This window comes from Lepidochelys kempii, chromosome 5 (genome assembly GCF_965140285.1).
Source record: "Lepidochelys kempii isolate rLepKem1 chromosome 5, rLepKem1.hap1, whole genome shotgun sequence".
Classification (NCBI taxonomy): domain Eukaryota; kingdom Metazoa; phylum Chordata; order Testudines; family Cheloniidae; genus Lepidochelys; species Lepidochelys kempii.
Window position 1 is genome coordinate 113,271,188 of NC_136384.1, and position 21,571 is coordinate 113,292,758.

The 21,571-nt window shown below is 41.5% G+C and overlaps 1 protein-coding gene across 6 annotated transcripts in view; it reads left to right on the forward strand.

Moving 5' to 3' along the window:
* The window catches only part of FOCAD (focadhesin), a 200,222-nt gene that overhangs the window by 168,911 nt on the left and 9,740 nt on the right, over positions 1-21,571 (forward strand). For all 6 annotated transcript variants that reach the window (XM_073345495.2, XM_073345491.2, XM_073345494.2 and 3 more), the window contains 10 exons: positions 1,676-1,795; positions 5,803-5,925; positions 10,344-10,421; positions 10,831-10,902; positions 11,065-11,167; positions 13,433-13,513; positions 14,459-14,587; positions 18,157-18,272; positions 20,230-20,490; positions 21,303-21,392. In XM_073345495.2, the coding sequence (XP_073201596.1) occupies positions 1,676-1,795; positions 5,803-5,925; positions 10,344-10,421; positions 10,831-10,902; positions 11,065-11,167; positions 13,433-13,513; positions 14,459-14,587; positions 18,157-18,272; positions 20,230-20,490; positions 21,303-21,392 (1,173 nt within the window). The remainder of the gene's footprint in view (positions 1-1,675; positions 1,796-5,802; positions 5,926-10,343; positions 10,422-10,830; positions 10,903-11,064; positions 11,168-13,432; positions 13,514-14,458; positions 14,588-18,156; positions 18,273-20,229; positions 20,491-21,302; positions 21,393-21,571) is intronic.

The following is a 21,571-nucleotide window of genomic DNA, read 5'->3' on the forward strand; positions in this document are numbered from 1 at the left end:
AATTTAGGGAGAAGGTATGTAATTATGCCAGTTACAGTTTGCCCAGGATACTGGGACATGACTACACTTACAAAAAAAGCCATGGAATCTTTGATGACCAGAAGTGGTTGGGACCGTAGCTTACCATTTGTGTTTGTGAGGAAGGTTTCTGCACTCCCTGTCTTATTCCTGTCCAATATGTTCAACATTCCACACCTGCATCATACAGGGTTAAGCCCTGACTCATCAGTATTGTATCCTGTTGCACTAGTGTGTTCTTTGGAGGTCTCCCATCCAAGTACTGACCTGGTCCAACCTTGCTGCATCTGAGAGCTGATGGGATCACAGCACATTGTGGTATAACCTCAAAGTATTTTCTTTCATTGTGTGATCTCCTGATTACACATACTGAAAAATGTGACTGTGTGTGTAGAAGGTCAAACAAAATTTTACCAAAATATTTTTAAGCATGTAGTTTTGGACTTAAGCACGAAAAATATCGGTCCAGAGGATGAATCTTTCTAGGAAATTAAAAACAGCTGAAAATAAGGCTTATAATTGTAAAAAAACTTCTTTACCGTAACTATAATTATGCCAGAACAGCACCGCATGTTTTTAAATACATAAGCCATCAGCATCCTGCATTGCCTGGGACCAGGGGTTCTCAACTTTTTACTTTCTGAGATCCCCCACAACATGCTATAAAAACTTCCTGGCCCACAACTGTTTTTCTGCATATCCAGTAGATTAAAAACCAGGGCAGGCATTAGGGAGTAGCAAGCAAGGCAGTTGCCCTAGGCACCACACAACAGGGGCCCCACAAAGCTAAGTTACTCAGACTTTGGCTTCAGCTCTAGGTGGTGGGGCTTCTGACCCACACAGTGGGGCTTTAACTTTCCACCCTGAGTTCTAGCAAGTCTAGCAACCCTGCTTGACAGACCCCCTGAAACCTGCTTGCGGCCCCCCCGGGGGGCCCTAGACTCCCATCTCTTATAATCTTACGTAAAGTTTCTGTTCACAACACTGAAGAATTTAGGATGCTCTTTAAATGTCACAACTCTGTCTCCAGACGGACAATAAATACAAGCATTGTGCTAACACTGGATTGAATAAAATATACAAAGGCAAAGGAGACCAGAGTTAAGGCAGCAATTACAATTTACTGCTTTGGTTTAGATATAGGAATTCATAAACATTTCAAAATACTAGGTACGTCTCTTACTATCTGTAGTACCTGGGCACAAAAGTTTGGGTTGAGGGCGTATGTTTAGCTCTCAACATTAGATTTCCTTTGGTTTGGAGTATCAGTTAGTAGTGTAATTTTAATGTTTGATTGTTTGTCCGTTAATGGCCAGATACGGTAAATTTGAGTGTTATCACAATCCTGACATGTAGCATGCAGCAACATTGGAAACCACATGGAAAGCTTGTATTGGTCTGGTTATTTTACAGTGGACTTATTCCTATACTAAATGACTGTATCCACAATTTATTTCACTTGTTTCCTAGAATTAGGTATCCTTGAATACATTTGGGGTGGGTTACTCATTATCTGGGGTGGGGTGGGGGAATGAGGTGCCTTGGTGTATATCTACAGTATTCATTAAAAGGTGTTCCCTATGTGTTCCCACCCTGGGAAATGTTAACCTGTCTTTTTTTTTTTTAACCTGTATTTTCCCCCTTTCCCTTTATTCAGATCCTTGCCTACTCCATTGCCTGTTCCTGCGTGTGTGCTTTCAGCATGAAAATCATAGAGGCAGTGGAGGCTGAAGAGATCATGAACAAGTTGCGGACATTAGCGGAAAATAATCAGCAGGTTATATCCACAGTTTGGACTGCTTTCTTTCATTATATTAGTTTCTTTTCCTATGTATCTTTAACACTGCACCCATGTCAGCATAAGATGGAAATTCCTTGATTTCTTGGGTATTTGTTTGAAAGTGTGTGATTTGAGGAGTGTACAATGAAGGCCAGTTGTTTGATATGTATATTCCCTATAACTGTTCATGACCAAAGGGTGAGACAAAAACTGAATTTATATATGCTGACCATGTTTAAGGGAAAAGCTTACATTTTGATTTCAGGGTGTCTCAGCACCTTGAACCTCCCAATTAATATCTTCTTCCTAGTTCTGTTCTTGAGACCTTCTCTCACTGGGGAAATAGCCTTTCTCTGGGTTCTCTTGAATTATAGGTAAGGCTACAGTTTTGTCACGGAGGTCGAGGAAGTCACAGAATCCATGACTTCCAAAGAACTCTCTGACTTCAGCCCTGGGGGCTGGGAGCTGCAGGGTCCCATCACCTGCAGTGGCAGGGAGCTGTAAGGTACCCACCGCCTCCTGAAGCAGTGAGCCCCCAAGCTCTCAGCTGCCATGGGCAGTGGAGGTACCCCGCAACTCCTTGCCAGCCACAGCGGCAGGGGAGACCCCCAGTAGCTCCCCGGCTGCTGCGGCAGGGCAGGGGGGCTGCTGCAGGAGGATAAGGGGAGCCCTGCAGCTCCCCTGCTGCCACAGGGGGCAAGGGGCCCCCAGCAGTGCTCCCCTGCTGTCATGGAGGGCAGGGGGATCCCCACAGTGCTCCCTGTCACTGGGAAGGGGACCATACAGCTCCCCTCTGCCACTGGTGGCAGAGGGTCCTGGAACTCTGAGTCCCCACCACTGGTGGGGACCCCAGAGATCCCAGCCACCTCGCAGCTGCCCAGTCCCTTCTCATTTTATCATGGATATTTTTAATAAAAGTCAGGACAGGTCAGGGGCTTTTTTTCTTGATTTTTCTTTATTGCCCGTGACCTGTCCATGACTGTTACTAAAAATATCCATGATAAAATCTTAGCCTTAATTATATTTCTACTCTTTCTGTAGACTCCATACTGCTGATCACAAACACAATCCTAATAGCTTGGTGTCTCAACCACAACTTCTTCTAGGGTTTCCCTTTCCACACAGTCAGTGTTCTAGGACAGCGATTCTCAAACTGTGGGTCATGACCCCATTTTCATGGGGTTGCCAGGGTTGGCTTAGACTTGCTGGGGCCCGGGGCCCGAGTGCTTCAGCCCTGGGCAGCAAGGCTCAGGTTACAGGCCCACTGCCTGGGGCTGAAGCGCTTGGGCTTGGGCTTGGGCTTTGGCTTTGGCTTTGGTCCCCCGGCCTGGGGAGATGGGGCTTTCGCTTTACTCCCACCCATGCCCTGGGCTGGCAGGGCTTGGTTGGGCTCAGGCTTTGATCCCCCTTCCTGGGGTCCTGTAGTAATTTTTGTTGTCAGAAAGGGGTCATGGTGCAATGAAGTTTGAGAATCCTTGTTCTAGGATCTCCATCTAACAGATGATCAAAACAGCATTCTTTTGTTACTTCAGCATCCCTTGACTGCCCTTCTGTCACAGTTTGACTCCCTTCGCTCCAACAGCCTTGTTTCAGCACTGCTTCTTTCTCCTCGTCGAGCCAATCTCTACCAATGGGAAAAGAGAAGTTCTGTCACCGAGAGGAAATGCTGACAGGACTGTTCACAATAATCAGCAGACTAGTAAATGTATCTGGAAATGGGAGACAAATCAACATTTACTTTTGTAATCCTTTTTCTTCACATCAGAAAACCATCCTCGAAAACAGAGACTCCTGCATCTTGGTCCCTGGGGCACTTGCTGGTGGTCTGCAAACAGCTTGCTGGTCATATGATACTAGTCATATGATATTCATATAATTAGTTTCATATTCATACTAGTCATGATACTGTGATACTAACTTGCCAGCAAGTTAAAGTAGTATGGACTGGATGAATGGACTATAAGGTGGATAGAAAGCTGGCTAGATCATCGGGCTCAACGGGTAGTGATCAATGGCTCCATGTCTAGTTGGCAGCCAGTATCAAGCAGAGCGCCCCAAGGGTCGGTTCTGGGGCTAGTTTTGTTCAATATCTTCAATAACCATCTGAAGGATGGCGTAGATTGCACACTCTGCAAGTTTGCAGATGACAGTAAACTGGGAGGAGTGGTAGATATGCTGGAAGGTAGGGACAGGATACAGAAGGACCTAGACAAATTAGAGGATTGGGCCAAAAGAAATCTGATGAAGTTCAACAAGGACAAGTGCAGAGTCCTGCACTTAGGACGGAAGAATCCCATGCACTGCTACAGACTAGGGACCGAGTAGCTAGGCAGCAGTTCTGCAGAAAAGGACCTAGGGGTTACAGTGGACAAGAAGCTGGATATGAGTCAACGGTGTGCCCTTGTTGCCAAGAAGGCTAATGGCATTTTGGGCTGTATAAGTAGGAGCATTGCCAGCAGATCGAGGGACGTGATCTTTCCCTCTATTTGACATTGGTGAGACCTCATCTTGAATACTATGTCCAATTTTGGGCCCCACTCTACAAGAAGGATGTGGAAAAATTGGAAAGAGTCCAGTGGAGGGCAACAAAAATGATTAGGGGGCTGGAACACATGACTTATGAGGAGAGGCTGAGGGAACTGGGATTATTTAGTCTGCAGAAGAGAAGAATGAGGGGGGATTTGATAGCTGCTTTCAACTACCAGAAAGGGGGTTCCAAAGAGGATGGATCTAGACTGTTCTCAGTGGTACCAGATGACAGAATGAGGAATAATGGTCTCCAGTTGCAGTGGGGGAGGTTTAGGTTGGATATTAGGAAAAACTTTTTCACTGGGAGCGTGGTGAAGCACTGTCACGGGTTACCTAGGGAGGTGGTGGAATCTGCTTCCTTAGAGGTTTCTAATGTCAGGCTTGACAAAGCCCTGGCTGGGATGATTTAGTTGGGGATTGGTTCTGCTTTGAGCAGGGGGTTGGACTAGATGACCCTTCCAACCCTGATATTCTATGCTTCTGTGATTCTAGTTCCTTCTTTTTTCCAGCTGCTAAATCACATTAAAGAAGCTACAAATACATCATGCTGTTGCCTAATGTCACTGTTTCATGTAAACAATTGCTGCAGTTGCAACAAGGGTGTTGTGTAATTGTGAAGTAGGTATTCTGTCAATGGGAGGGGATTTGGTCTAGGAGACAATGTTGATATTAAAATATGATCCATACTGAAGAAGGTTGAGAATTCCCTGCCTTAAAGCACGGACTTTGTCCCACAGAATCAAGGAGTAGAAACTTGTAATGAGAATCCACTCTGATCATGATGAGTGTCTATACAGGTGCTGATGTCCTAATAATTGCATTATTAACTAATTTGCATTCCACTAGTTCCTTCCTCGTCACCAGGTTAAGGCAAAGGAGGCCTTGATGTTGTCTGGTATAGTTACAAATATATATGTTGCAAATAACGCACACAGTTACGTACATGCTTAATTTTAAGTACACGCGTAATGCCATTGACTTAAGCAGGTGCTTAAGCTTTTGCTGATGGTGGCCTAAATATCTCTCTGAACTACAACACTTGTTCTTCAGCTCTCAAAAAACAGGTATCTGTCACTTGACCTAAAGAAGTCCGTTGACTGATAGCAGTAGCAGTCTCTATCCTTTTTTCAAGCCAGTCATTAGAGGGCAACGTCATTCCCTGATATGTATACATAGACACGCACCAAACTGGTAGATTACAACATGACAGGGCTCAACATCGTAAAACTGGATGCTTCATATAATTCGATTTCCTGAAATTGATACCTGTAGTTTTGTCTCTTTGTTTCAGTCAACTATTGGTTTTAAAAGCACCTGCTATTTTGAATGATGATGTAGCTTGTGTTAATGAACATATCAGTAGGAAGTACTGCATCTGGAGAATGCGGGATGTTTTTCTTTTAAAAAAGGAATACATGGGCTTTTGTGAAAGCTGTTTTATAATCTGTGTTTTTGACATCTTGTGTTTCCTGCAGACATCCGGTTTTGCTTTGGCATTGGGTAGCATAGTTCACGGTTTGTCAGTCTGTGGACATGGGAAAGCAGAAGATTTGAGTAACAGACTGCTTCCTGCCTGGATGAAAATTGTGCTTGCAGAGGTAGAGGAGCTGTCTGTCTGTCCTTTTAAAAAAAAATTACTAATGAGCTTATTTCATTAAGGAGAAGGAAATAGTTAAGAATAGTTTTAATTATTTGAGCGGGCAATTAGATTCACATTTAGAAGCAAGAATCTCTCTGCAGTCTGTTTAAAGAAAAAGCAAAATTTTCTTCTTTGCATGCTTGCGCATGTCCATTCCACGATAGCTGTGCGTGCACTGTGTGCACCGTCACTGGAGACTTTTTCCTCAGTGGTATCCATCAGGCCGGCTCTAGTGCCCTGTGCTGTTGTGTGCTCATGCACCAATATAAGGAGCCTGCTGTCCCTGCATCCTTTCAGAACCTTCTTACCGCCCATGACGGTTGCTGGAACAGCTCCTCCTGCTTTGACAAACTCTTACTCAGTGCTCTTAGTTTAGTCCTTTTCCCTTGTTTCTCTATCTTAGTTCTTTATTTTCTCAGTTTAGACTGTTGTAGATTAGTTGTATGTAGTTAGTTGGTGCTTCTCACCCTGTTAGTGGAGTTTCGTCTGGTGCTGGGGCATGCCTCAGTCCCCAGGTTCGAAACCCTGTGCCTCCTGCAGCCAACCCATGCCTGTGAGTGACCCGCACTCCAGTTGTCGGAAGTGCCTGGGAGAGACTCATCAGGGACCTCTGTCGGAAATTCAAGTCCCATACAAAGAAGAACAAGGAGGCCAGGTTGAAGTCCCTCCTGATGGAGGCAGCACTTAGTCCCTCATTGGAGCCGAGAAGGTCCCACTCAGCACCCAGTACCTCAGAGTTGGTGCGGAGTGCTCCTCCCACTGTGGGAGTCTCTTGGCACCATTCTCCTTCACCTGTGCCAAAGAAAAAACATAAGATTCAGCTGGCCAAGAGGGGACTCTGAAGAGAGCCAAGCATGGGGAGCACAGTGGAGTGCGGCCTGAGTGAGGCCACTCCTCTGCCCGCGCTAAGAGGGGGGCACCATTGAGTTGGCCTCATATGCAGGCTCCATTGAGTCCAGTCCCAGACAATCCCTCGGCATCAGAGGGGCAATACAGCACCAGTGGGATCATGGTACTGTCTACTCTGGAGGCGTTCATTGCAGCCAGGGACCTTCTGGCACTATCGGTAAGGCTGCATTTGTGTCACGGAGGTCATGGAAGTCACAGAATCAGAATCCATGACTTCCAGAGACCTCCATGACATTCTCTGCTTCAGCCCCAGGGCTGCAGGACTCTGGAGCTGACAGCCAGTGGCAGGGTTCCAGTGACAGGTGCTAGCAGCAAGAAGCGACAAGGGGGACCCTGCAAAGTTCCAGTGACAAGTGATAGACTCCTGAGGGGGCCCTCCTCAGGGTACAAGCAGTGGGCGACAGCCTCGCATCGGGGGATGGGGATGCCTCGGGTAAGCGGCTCGGATGTCCCATTTTCTCTTTGGGAAATACAGTCACCCTACAGCTCCCAGCCACTGTGGGTGGAGGGGGAACCCCACAGATCCCAGCCACTAAGGTGGTGGGGGGAAACCATGGAGCCGCAACAGTAAAAGTCACAGATAGGTCACGGCTTCTGTGAATTTTTGTTTATTGCCTGTGACCTGTCCGTAACTTTTACTAAAAGTAATCATGACAAAAACTTAGCCTTAGCTATTGGTACTGCTTTTACCTGCAGTACAAGAGTCGGTGGTTTCATTGCTGGGGAGCAAAAGGGAGCACGTGGCCACTACTAGAGCGACTTACCCCGCCAAATGGAAGCGTTTTCTCCATGTGGTCTTCCCAACGAGACCTCTGACCTGCTAGATCACCTCTCCAGTCAATGCTGCTTCTTCTGAAACAGCAGGGCCTAGCCATTTCATCCATTTAAGGTACACCTAGCAGCCATCGCAGCCTTCCACCCTCTGGTGGAGGATAGTTGTTTTTTTTTGTCACAAAATGTCCATTTCCTTCTTCAAGGGCTTAGAGAGATTATACCTGCAAATTCGTGAACCCATTCCCCCGTGGGACCTAAACCTGGTCCTGTCAAGACTCTCAGGCCCTCCTTTTGAGCTGCTGACATCGTGCCCCTTGTCATACCTCTCCTGGAAGGTTGTGACCTGGTCGTCAGTGCATACTTTTTCATCCTATTATGCTGTTAGGGGGCTTATTCCTTCATGCACTTATTTCCCTGGTCCTTCTCGCATGAACAGAGAGCAACAATACTCAAAGTCCAAAGATGCAAACAATTCGATGTTTATTGGGGTGAACTTCCAGCAAGGATGATTCCAGTTTCCTTTCTTAGTGTCCCCCTTCCCAGCTCTGACACCACAGAACCTTACCTGTGTCCCTGTTCCCATTCCCCCCCGTTAGCAAAACATGATTCCAGTTTCCCCACCCCCATTCCCTGTTCCCATTCCCCCCCCCGTTTACTTCCTGATTGACAGCAGACTATATAGTAAAACTTGAGTTCTGCTTAGCTATACCTTAACCTATCATTTTACTGAAGTTTAACTAGCCAATCCTAACATATTGTAACATGATTATTTAACCAATTATATCCCACCACCTTAATTAGTTTACACCCAGCAAAATTCATTATACAGCAGACAGAAACAATCACAGAACCAGGCAGAGTTATACAGACAAACAATAGGGAAATGGGGACTACAATGATAGAACAACACAGAAATGAGGATTTCACATCCCAGCTATTGATAAGTGAGTTCTTGCCAGACAGGATGCTATCAGCCTAAGTTTCCTTTTACATTTTCTAGGCACTTCCCTTTCTCTGGAGGTGATAGGCACTATCAGGACAGGATTGTATTCCTAACAGCCCAATAGCACCTTATTTCAATTATACTAGTTTTGAATGTGAGGATGTGACCGTTGGCTTCCCAGCTTCTGGCTGCCTCTGCTGCTTAGCCAAAGGCCTTAGCCTAAGAACAGGGCCTCAGACTGTCACAGTAAGAGAAGGCCCTTACACTGGCAGACAGTGATTTTGATTCTTTCTTTTTTACCTCTATAACTAGCTAAGTGATCAGAATACACCTAAATTCTTAGAGTATAGGCCTTTACAGACAGGCCTGCATATCTATATCCTAACATATGCCATCACCCAGCAGGCTAGAGATGATGCTGGGTTTGGTAGAGCAGTATTGCAATCTGCATGTCCATGAACTGTAAGCCTAACTCCTAAGCTATTGCTTGGGAGGCACCTAATGTGGAATGGACATGAGCAAGCATTCAAAGAAGAAAAAATGGTTAATAACTTTTCTGTAACTGTTGTTCTTTGAGATATGTTGGTCATGTCCATTCCACGACCCACCCTCCTGCCCCTCTGTCGGAGTTAGCCGGCAAGAGGTAACTCAGAGGTTGTGGAGCTGGCTTGGCTCCTTATACTGGTGCACCAGAGGGCGCTAGAGCCAGCCTGATGGATACCACTGAGGGAAAAATCTCTGGTGACTGTGCACCCAGCGTGCTCATACCTAACGTGGTATGGACATCTTGAAGAACATCAGTTACAGAAAGGTTATTAACTGTTGGGTTTTTTTTATAAGCAACAAGGTAATGTAAGACAGCTCTCTACCAAAAATATTCCAGATAGTCTGTGAGAGCTCAACTGCATTCTTTACTCACATTTGTAGTATCTTAGTCCATGAGTAGTCACACTAACATTGAGATTACTTATGAAGTAAGGTGGTACTTAACAAAAATTAGACTGGCAAATGGAATTGTTGTGTTTTGCTGTTCACTGTAAGTTTACCCTAAGCGCATATTTCATTAAATAATAAATGGCTTTAGCTCTACTTTTATCAGCCTGTAAATTGCCATCTGTATGCCCAGTGAATACTGAAGCTACGCTGTGATGCTTAGATTGCATTTAGTGTAGTAGGTGGAGCTGAACAATTCTAGGCCTACTGAAGGCAACATTAATCACTGTCATTTAACTGAATAGAAAATTGAGTGAAATGTATTCATTTATTACGCTTACAATTCCGTAGTAATGATTTATCCCATTGTGCCAAAAAATTACATATGAAATGTAATTTTAAAAGCAGATCCTAAATGAATTCTCCAAGATGGGATTTGAAGGTAAATATTAATAACAGCAACACAAAATTTTGACAGTCCGTATAAAGACTCTGTCATCTCAGCATGTTCTTATGGGTGATGCACTTCAAAGATGTTAGACTGGAACATGCTGTAGTGGGAGATGCTACATCAATGAGAAATATACTGTTGTTTGAGAAAAGGAGCAAGTCCCAGAAATGCTATGTATTTCAGAACCTTGGTAACATAGTTGGGTCTCACACTCAGAGGCGAGCATATGAGTGTGTTGGGGAAGAGGTATGTCTGTATAGTTCAGAATTAAAATGAAAGTCTTTTCTTGGAGGAAAATGCCTTTGCTGTTCAGTGTTTTGCCACCTTCCACCCCTTTGTCATGTGTTGGTTTTGCTTGGATTTATAGGGGTCTCCCACAATGCAGCGTCTGGCTGCTGTCAATGGACTGGTCGCATTGGTGGGTTCTGAAGCATCCATGATACAGGTAAAAAGACATAAGCACATGATACTTGTGTTTCCTTTAGAAACAAAGTTAAAGATTCAGGCTGGAAAAGAATGGGATGACATCTCTATGAGCACCTATAACATCAGAATGGATTTTTTTTTTGGTGGTGGGGGGGGGAGGTGGTGTTTAATACATTGAATAATTAAATAACTAGGCTTACTTAATAGCAAAACATTCAGTTTGCTGCAGAGTTTTGAATTAATTGTACAAACATTTATTTCCTCTGTCAGAATAATATCTTTGAAAAGAAAATTTGGTCCTTAGGTTGCTTTCAACAATTTTTGTTGGGTATGAGAGCTAAACCTGTTCCTCCACCATCAATTATGCATTTCATTGTTTTGCTTTTCCTTCAGATGTTCACATAGTTTTGCTTATTTTTTCCTGGCAGCTGAAATCTGAGGCTATCCAGTCCTCCCAGTTTCAAAATAAACTTAATGAAATCATCAGAACCCTGACGCAGGTGAGAGGATCATGTCTGTCTCCAATAATGTGTGATGTGATCCAGATTTAATTTAAAAAAAAAAAAGTACCATTGTTTTTGTGTCCAGCTTGCTGTTGCAGCATGGAGTGAAGAGATAATGAGACTAGCCTACAAATTCATGTCCAATGATTGCCTTCACAGATAGTCAGTTTTTCTGGGGTGATTGGTCTTCAAACAAATGCAGCTTGGCTTTTAGGACACCTTCATCAATCCAGTTTGTCCTCCACCCAGAACAGAACGTCCGGTAAGATGCTTCCGTTGTTGTTGTTTAAGAATAGATGACAGGCTTTAGGGGGAGGCCCTTGTGCTAGAACACTGCAGCCACGTAAAATGAAAGACAATCTTTGGCTCTAAAAGCTCACAATCCAAGGCATGAACTTGGAAGTTGTAACATGCAATCAGATCCTTATACCCATGCAGAGCCTCATTAAAGTCAGTGAAAAGAACAGGAGTACTTGTGGCACCTTAGAGACTAAGAAATTTATTAGAGCATAAGCTTTCGTGGGCTACAGCCCACTTCATTGGATGCATAGAATGGAACATATAGTAAGAAGATATATATATATATACACATACAGAGAAGGTGGAAGTTGCCATACAAACTGTAAGAGGCTAATTAATTAAGATGAGCTATTATCAGAAGGAGAAAAAAACTTTTGTAGTGATAATCAAGATGGCAAATACTCTCCAGCAACCACACAACAAAAACACTAACGCAGGAGCCTATCCTTGCAACAAAGCCCAATGTCAGCTCTGTCCACATATTTGTTCAAGTGGCACCATCATAGGACCTAATCACATTAGCTCCATGAAGGGCTCGTTCACCTGCAGATCTACCAATGTGATACATGCCATCATGTGCCAGCAATGCCCCTCTGCCATGTACATTGGCCAAACCGGACAGTCTCTATGCAAAAGAATAAATGGACACAAATCTGACATCAGTAATCATAACATTCAAAAACCGGTAGGAGAACACTTCAACCTCTCTGGCCACTCAGTAAAAGACTTAAGGGTGGCAATTTTGCAACAGACAAGCTTCAAAAACAGACTCTAGTGAGAAACTGCTGAGCTTGAATTAATATGCAAACTAGATACCATTAACTTGGGTTTGAATAGAGACTGGGAGTGACTGGGTCATTACACATATTGATTCTATTTCCCCATGTTAAGTATCCTCACACCTTCTTGTCAACTGTCTAAATGGGCGATCCTGATTATCACTTCAAAAGTTTTTTTTCTCCTGCTGATAATAGCGGATACAGACTAACACAGCTGCTACTCTGAAACTTGTCATTAAAGTCAGTGGTGTTGAGTGCAAGGGTCTCTTCCCATGTTTCTGCTTGCAGAATCAGAGTGTAAGAGCTCGCGAGCTAAACTTTTCCAATCCAATCTGTATTTTAAAATTAATTTAAAAAATTCTGTGTTGTAAATTCAAAACTAGAAAATAATTCATAATTGTTTTAAAATTAGATTTGTGTAGGAGGACCTTGAACTGTGTTTTGCAACTGAAATATTTATACTGTGCTCTGAGAGCTAATTGGATTTTCAGTTTTGCTGACTTCTTATTTCAGCATCTTTTCCCCTTAAATATTTTAAACGTTTAAAAACCAACAAATACAAAGAAAGGACAATAAATGAGATTAATTTTTCATAACTGTACTCCTACAGGTGAGCTATTCTCTGATTAGCTAAAAGGCATAACTAATCTGTCTTCATAAGCAGTCCAGTACAGCTATTCACGAAGGATGAAATTAATCTCTGTGCAGAGGGTCAGCATGAGGGCTATGCATCACTTAAGTCCCACTTAAGCCTATAAAAGAGCATAAGTGGGATTTAAATGGCACATAAACTCTTTACTGGCCCTCAGTGCAGGTGTGAATTTCTCCTAATGGTTTGGAGTGACCAATTATAACTGCACCAGTAATCCACCAGGTAAATTATTGCAGGGCAAGGTGACTGATGAAATATAATTCAATAGAGGGAGCTAAATATATAGGCCATTAGTTTTAATCTGACTCAAATTGTAAATGAGTCAGTAGCATCAAGAAGGGACACATGGCCACACCACAAAAACAACCCTCAATCCTCTTGGTGGCAGTCTTGGCAGAGAGGCCAAGGACTTAGTGGGTATGGAGTGTAACCTGTGTTATTATCCTTCGCAGTGTTCCCTACAGGTTAGGGTAAAGCCCTATAAACTGAGGTGTGGGGAGAAGTTTACACACCACAATAGCTTTTTAGTGGACAAATGAATGAATCTGTTCCTCATTGCTGGCAGTCCAGCATCTTTCATCAACACTAAATTCACATGGAAAGAAAGATGGGTGGGGCGGAAGCCAGTGATAACATCTGCATCAGTCTTTTGATCTAATAGAAATAGTCACTATCAGTGTGTTAACTGAGGATCAGTTCATAAATACCTCATTTTGCCTTTGAATGTATAGGGAGTTGGAAATTATTATTTGTCCTGCCAAATTGCTGGCTTATTTCATAATTTTTGTCTTCACAGTTCCTCCAGACTTCAGCTACTTGCCTGAAAACAGCTTTATCAGGGCAGCTATTGACTTTGCCATTGAAGGAGGAAAGAAAGGTGAGATGGAGCAAATTCCATAATGATGTGAAAATGTGCTGCTTCTGTCAAATGTGATTTGACCTGTTTTTACCTGTCAAAACCTATAAAAAATCACTAATGAATTATATTAAAAATAAAAATTTCAGTGAAGAATATTTTAATATAAACCATGTTGGAACCTTGTTAAATTTGTGTAGAAAATCAGAGTGAAGATAAGGTAGTTTTTTCTACAGAATAGCTAGTTGAGGCCAGCCCTTTACTCCAGTCGGACTTTATATTGAGTTAGCTATCTTGACATTTAAAAAAACAACCCCCACCTTCTTTGCAGTAAAGACAAAGCCTTCAACTTGGGCTTGGGTAGAAGTTAAATGACGGCTAGAATTTGCATTGTAGATGTCTGTTGGATGGAACTAGGGTAACTGGTGGCAGAAAGCTTTGCTCTGTTCCGAATTCTGGTGCTGATTTCCTGTGTGAATATGGATAAATCATGCAATCTCTCTGCATCAGTTTCCCTGCCTGTAAAATGAAGACAATAATAACTGACCTCAGAGAAGTGGTGTAAGGCTTAATTTATTAATGTGTGTAAAGTGCTTTGAGAGTTTCGGATGGAAGTTGCTGTAGAAGTACAAATTATTTTAAAGTATTTTTATTTCTAAAATTAATTTTAGACTAGCTCCCCTTCAGCAGAGACAGAAGAAGACTTCTTTAGCAGACCGTTCTTTGTATAATCCAACAACTGCATTCCAAAAAGTTTGCAGCATATTCAGCCAATTGCAGTCAATACAAACGACAGAATATTTTTAGGTGCTTTTATAATGTCTTCGTCTTTCATTACAAATTGTTTTTCAGTCCAGTATGTGATACTGTAAATTCATGTCTTATGCTTTTATATTCCTTGTTTTGGTTATTTTACCCAATTTGCTCATCGTGAAATTCAAGTGATAGTTGGTTGTTCTGTTGCAGGCCCTGAATCCATTCCCCCTCACTTGGTGAAAGTAGCTTTGGCACCTGTAGCTTTAGTTGGAGAAAGCTACCAGTATCCACCTGTCAACTGGGCTTCAGTTCTTTCTCCTTTGATGAGACTAAACTTTGGTAAGTTTAATGATTTTATGAGTCCTTTGGATCATTTTCATGTGACTTGTGTTCAAAAGATCATACTGTAAAACTCGAGTTCTTTCAAGAGTGTAGAGCATTTAATACACCCTGAAGTATGATTTTTTTGTTTCTGAGCTTATGTTTGCAAACGTTCCCATGGGGACATTGGAATTCCAATACTGGAACAAATTAGAGAAGAATCAGAGCCACAAAGTTCAGATCTAGATCTGAAATTCCCCAGAATTCAGGAGTTTCTGGATCAGATTTGGGATTTGGCCCATTTTAGTAATAGGAGCCAACTGCAACATTGGGACCTGGACCTAAACTTGTCAGTGTCCACGGTAAGGGAGAAGCTGGAAGTTGCCATAAAAATTGCTCTTGGATTTAGATTGTGTGGCTTTGGAGGGCTCAGTAATAGCGAGGCTGCACTTATTTCTTGCTGTTAGCCATTTTATTTATTTACAAGGTGCTCTTAAATCCAAAATTCTGGAAATTATGAAACTGATATTGTGGAAAGCAAAGCCCTTGCCAGATGTAGAAAGATCATAGGAGGTTTTGTTGATATTTTTGCCTGATGATGTGTTCTTTCAATGAATTCTCTTATGTTATATAAGAGAAATTTGCAAGAGTATTTCTCATATTGAACCAAATTGTCCATATTGCTCTAATATCTGAATGGTGCTTTGAATGTGGAAACTTGTTTAACACACTGGGAAAAATTGTGTGTCCTCTTTTACCGAAGAAAGAGGAGTTTCGTGTTATTGTAAACCACAGAAGTTCCAGAAGAAACAGTGCATCCGTTTAGTTCCTTTGTTTTAATTCGAAGGAACAGTGCATCCGTTTCATTCCTTCGTTTGAGACTGCTTGGTCTTTGACGTATAAACTCTTGTCATTGTACCTGAGTAGAATTATGGAAGTTAAATATATGCATGAAGAAGTGAATAGATACCCCTTTGTATTAGTAGTGGGTGGTTCGTGAGCAGTGCTGATGTTGGGCTACAGAAGCAGAAAGCAGAGCAATTGTATTTTAGCCTGACATCCAAACTGGAAATGTGAAACCCTGAAGTAATTTTCGAGAAACATGATCATGAATATTTTTGTGATACATACTGAGTTCAGTCATAATAATAGTTATTCATGAATATTTGGATGAGGGATGGGTATTTGTGAATATGGTTATGAATCCTGAAAGTTTCACATGTTCTAACATGAATGATTTATTCATCCATAAACTGATAACAAAAGCAGATTATTTTCCTGTTTTAAAAAGTTCAGTGCTGCATTCGTGGAGCAGAAACAACACTATGTAATTTAGGATAGGCATACCTCACAACTACTGAATAACAAATAGCTTGGGTGAACAGTTTGCAAACAATCGACAGTCTGTAAATTATTAATCCAAACTATTTGGTGAATGCTTACAAATGACAAATACTTTTTTAACAATCTGGATTGGGTACCAAACAATATGCTAAAGAAAAAGGCTAAATTTCTATGTCAGATTCTCAAAATCACGAGCATAATGTTAGGCTCCTAAATCCATATTTAGACATTGAAGTGAATAACCTTATTTCAGAAGTAAAACTACTCAACAGCATCCATTACAGTGAACTTTAGGCTCCCATTTCTGAAAATTTTGGCCCAAATAAATAAGATTAATAACAAATGGTTCCACTTTCAAGTATTCTGGAAATGTATATAAAGCAAAGTTGAATTAAGACTAAGCTTGATAAATTTATGGAGGGGATGGTATGATGGGACTGCCTAAAATGGCATGTGGCCCATCAGTGACTGCCAGTAGCAAAAATTCCCAACGGCTGGTGATGGGACACTAGATGGGGAGGGCTCTGAGTTACTACAGAGAATTCTTTCCTAGGTATCTGCCTGGTGGGTCTTTCCCATAAGCTCAGGGTCTAACTGATTGCCATATTTGGGGTCAGGAAGGAATTTTCTCCTGGGTCAGATTGGCAGAGACTCTGGGGGGGTTTTGCCTTCCTCTGCAGCATGGGGCACAAGTCACTTCCAAGTTTAAACTAGCATAAATGGTGAATTCTCTGTAACTTGAAGTATTAAAAGCATGATTTGAGGACTTTAGTAACTCAGCCAGAGGGTAGGGGTCTATTTCAGGAGTGGGTGGGTGAGGTTCTGTGGCCTGCAATGTGCAGGAGGGCAGACTATATGATCACCATGTTCCCTTCTGATCTTAAATCTATGAGTCTAACTTTAAATGTCAGTATTAAATTTGAAATCCCTGTCCTTCGTGTGCGGCTACAATAGAATGAACTGTTATGAAAGCCATTCCATTGTGCAAAGCAAACTCTTTTCAGATTTGTATGGTTATCTTTATCAAGAGACGGACAATTTCAGATTTTTGGGGAGCCTGAACAGGACCCACTAATTACGAATTCAATAACTAACATAAGAACTCTATTCTTTAGAAAGATCCCCTACACCCAGACCAGAAGAATGTCTGTGCCCATGCTCCAACAGCAATAACAATGATTCACCTGTAGTTCTGTGAAGTTGACATTTACACTGGTGCACAGCATGCTGAATGTAAATGGAGCAGAACAGGCTGAGCTTAGCAAAAAAGGAATATCAATCCTTGGTTCCCCTTCATGGGGTTCTTTAATAGTTTGATTATTCTCTCCATTTAGCAAAGAACATTGATTCTTTTAATTCTCCATGTTCACATTTTAATGCTTTTCTTCTCAATTAAATTTGAGTGAATGCCACATGCTTGGATTCTGGACACATCCAAGGGTAATGAAGTTACATAAATAGAGAGAGAGGTCTGCTCTAAATGTTACCAGTGGTGTCACAAAAAATACAACATATTTCTGAAAAAAGAAAAGGAGTACTTGTGGCACCTTAGAGACTAACCAATTTATTTGAGCATGAGCTTTCGTGAGCTACAGCTCACTTCATCGGATGCATACCGTGGAAACTGCAGCAGACTTTATATATACACAGAGAATATGAAACAATACCTCCTCCCACCCCACTGTCCTGCTGGTAATAGCTTATCTAAAGTGATCATCAGGTTGGGCCATTTCCAGCACAAATCCAGGTTTTCTCACCCTCCACCCCCCCTCACAAATTCACTCTCCTGCTGGTGATAGCCCATCCAAAGTGACAACTCTTTACAGAGTGAATTTGTGTGTGGGGGGTGGAGGGTGAGAAAACCTGGATTTGTGCTGGAAATGGCCCAACCTGATGATCACTTTAGATAAGCTATTACCAGCAGGACAGTGGGGTGGGAGGAGGTATTGTTTCATATTCTCTGTGTATATATAAAGTCTGCTGCAGTTTCCACGGTATGCATCCAATGAAGTGAGCTGTAGCTCACGAAAGCTCATGCTCAAAGAAATTGGTTAGTCTCTAAGGTGCCACAAGTACTCCTTTTCTTTTTGCGAATACAGACTAACACGGCTGTTACTCTGAAACATATTTCTGCTAGAATAAAAACGTTTACCTTCATTTTTATTTTTTCAGCATTATGGGCTGAGAACAAATTGAAAGTTAAAAGAATTGCATTGTAAACCATTCACTTTCTTCTCCTTTAGGGGAAGAGATTCAGCAACTTTGTATTGAACTTGCGGTGACCCAGGCTCAGTCATCTCAGAATGCTGCAATGCTCTTGGGGATGTGGGTAGTACCACCTCTAGTCTACAGTCTTAGCGTATGTATATCAGCGTTGCGCTCCAGAAGGCTTATGAATACTCTGTGTCCTCTTTTCTGTGTACAAGCTTCCTTACACAGGAAAGCACATCTTAATCCTGCGCACCTACATGCTTACTATTCCAGCCCTGCATTTCATCCAAACACAAAGTGACATTTGTGCAGAATTTTCTAAAAGTTTTGTTAGATCAGCAAATGGCTTTTAATGGCTCTCTGAAATTACTTATAACAGAGACTTCAAACTCAAGGCAGACTTGAGACTTTCCATCACCTATCTATTTACTTATTTTCCACTGAATGCATCCGATGAAGTGAGCTGTAGCTCACGAAAGCTTATGCGCAAATCAATTTGTTAGTCTCTAAGGTGCCACAAGTCCTCCTTTTCTTTTTGAGGATACAGACTAACATGGCTGCTACTCTGAAACCTGTTATTTATGTCAGTTATTCATCTTGCTTTCCTTCCTTTCTGTTCCTCTAAATTAGTCTTTATACAGTTGAAAGGGTAATCTATGTTAGCATCAAAATTCATGCTATCCTCAGATGAAAAGTGGGAATGAAGTTCTGGAAATTCAGTATGGGCGCTACAAGGCCCCCAGCAACACATAAAATTAGTGCTTTAGAAATCCTGCAAACTTCCACATCAGCCATAGCTAGGATCAATAATGTCGCTCTGATGACTTCAGTGGAGCTGAACTGAGCTGAGAAGCTGGCCCAGAATCATTAGAAGAAAATCCTGCTCATTTTAGTCTATGATCCTCCAGTTCTCCATGGTTTAGTGAATTGGTAATCCATTTGAGTTGGTAAAGATGTTAAAAGTTTTGGGATTTGATAAGGGGTTTGTCATTGGCAAGGAGAAGACTCGAGTTTGAGCCTCTCATTTCTCAACACAGCAGAGTCTGCAGGCCACAAGGGCAGTGCATTCAGCTCCACGAAGTGGAGAATTTAGCCTCATCCTGAAAATTGAGAAGCAATCTTCAAGAGGTTTGAAGTACACTGCTTCTGCACTTCTCTGCCAAAGAATTGTACTGAGTTGTGCATTTTGCGTTGCATGGGTCAAGAGTTCTGCTGGAAGGCCCAAGTTGTAGTCTATCTGATAGGACACAATCCTCAGTATGTGAGAGAACCTGAGGAAAACTTAACAGATCACAAGGGATTAAATTACTGCTTCAACTAGTGTTCCTAAGCACTATGGTAATACAAATAATAAATAATAATAATAAAGAAGTGGGAGAAGCATCTATAGTTATTTGGGATGAAAAAAATTCAAAAGTGCCTCAAGTCCCAGTGACTTCGGCACTTTTGAAAATTTTACCCTTTGTCTATAGCTGAGGGACAATGGAGGTTTTGATCTAAAACTAAGAGCAGGTGGAGTCCAAATTTTTTAGCACAGAAGAAGAAAGAAACTATTTGAGTCACTGGTAAATCTCTTCTACTTTCTGCTGTAAATCATACTGGAAGATTAAGTTCTGTGTTCTGGGTACTGTACTCTAGAGCCATTTAAAACTTGCCAATTTTGCCTCTAATAATTAGTTAATGTTACCTCAATATTATTAAAAAGAAAAGGAGGACTTGTGGCACCTTAGAGACTAACAAATTTATTTGAGCATAAGCTTTCGTGAGTTACAGTTCACTTCATTGGATGCTCACGAAAGCTTATGCTCAAATAAATTTGTTAGTATGTCAAATGCATTCAAAATATTTTGTAGTGGACAGTGGCTGATGAGGATAATGAAATATAGAGCTTTCCAACTCCAGGTGCCACAAGTCCTCCTTTTCTTTTTGCGGATACAGACTAACACGGCTGCTACTCTGAAACCTGTCAATATTAGTAATATTCCCTATACTTAATAAAAGGAATCACCTTAGGAATAGTGAGATAATGGTATTAATTATCTCAGGTAGTAGGAAAGACTTTGAGCAAAACCAATGTCCAGTAATGCCCTGTATTTGCCCTTCAGATGAAAACCAGGAAATATCTTTTTACTACTTTGCCCCTGTGGATGAAACACGTTGCAGAAGACAAACTACAGACTTTTATTGAAGTGTTTTTAGTACAGCATTTTGAAACGAAGAAGCACCCAAAAAATCCTGAGCTTTGCCAGAGCATCTTACAAGGACTCAGCCAGGCTATGAAACTTCCAAGCCCTGCCCAATACTGCTGGAGCCTTCTGTGCCAGGCTGCAGAGAAAATATTTGAGCTTTTGCCAGAAAAGATTCAGGTAAGAGAATTAAATATTCACATTCTAGTACAGAATTTTAAGGTTTTGGTTTTTTAGGGTAGGGAAGGTTTAGGGAGCAAGGCTGGATGGAGAGATAAAAAAGCCACTATAAGATGTTTACCTGAGTTTTCTACTGTTGGCAAAAACTTTTTTTTTTTTTTTTTCATGAAATCTGCACTGAGCCATTAGATTTAAAATTCGAAGCAGGCGTTTTGGGTAAATAATCTAATACCATTCCGGTGAAAATTTCTTCAGATACTCTTTAGATTATGCAAAAAGAAAAGGAGTACTTGTGGCACCTTAGAGACTAACCAATTAGTCTCTAAGGTGCCACAAGTACTCCTTTTCTTTTTGCGAATACAGACTAACACGGCTGTTACTCTGAAACCTGTCTTTAGATTATGGTAATTTGTAGTGGACTTTGCCTCACAAATAATTAGGCAATTTAAAAAAAATAAAGAATTTGTACTGAGGTAAAATAATTGTTGAAATGGAAGCAGAGAATAATCATGGGAAAAAAACAATTTTAGACAGAAAATTTCTCACAGTGGCAAATTTCTTGAGGACAACAAACAGAAAATACACAAAAGGAAAAGCACTTTTCTTTAGAAGTTTTCAACTTCTTGTTTTTGTTAAACAGTCAAATTAAATACATTCAAGTCCAGCATAAATGCAAAATAAGTGATATATTTTCCAGCTTCATTTTACTTAGAAACTTTATTAAATGATCCCAATGAATAACAAGGTCCTTAGTGTCTTCATTACTTTAATGATATTAAAATACAGTTATCCACGTTTTTTTCTTTTTCCAGAGAAGTGAAATGGAGATGTATATTGAGGTAGCAAAATGCCTCTCAGAAATGGCCGATGCAGAGGTTGACCGGATTGCCCAGTTCTCCAAGGTAATCGTGTTTCATTCCAGGCTTCTAGAACTCTCCCCAACACTTGTTTATGTATGGGATGAAGACTCACCTGTACAGTTTTATACATCATCTAGAATATTTTAACACCTCTCAAATATTGATTAATGTATCCTCACATCAACCCTGTGTGGTAATGTCATTGTCCTCAATTTACAAAT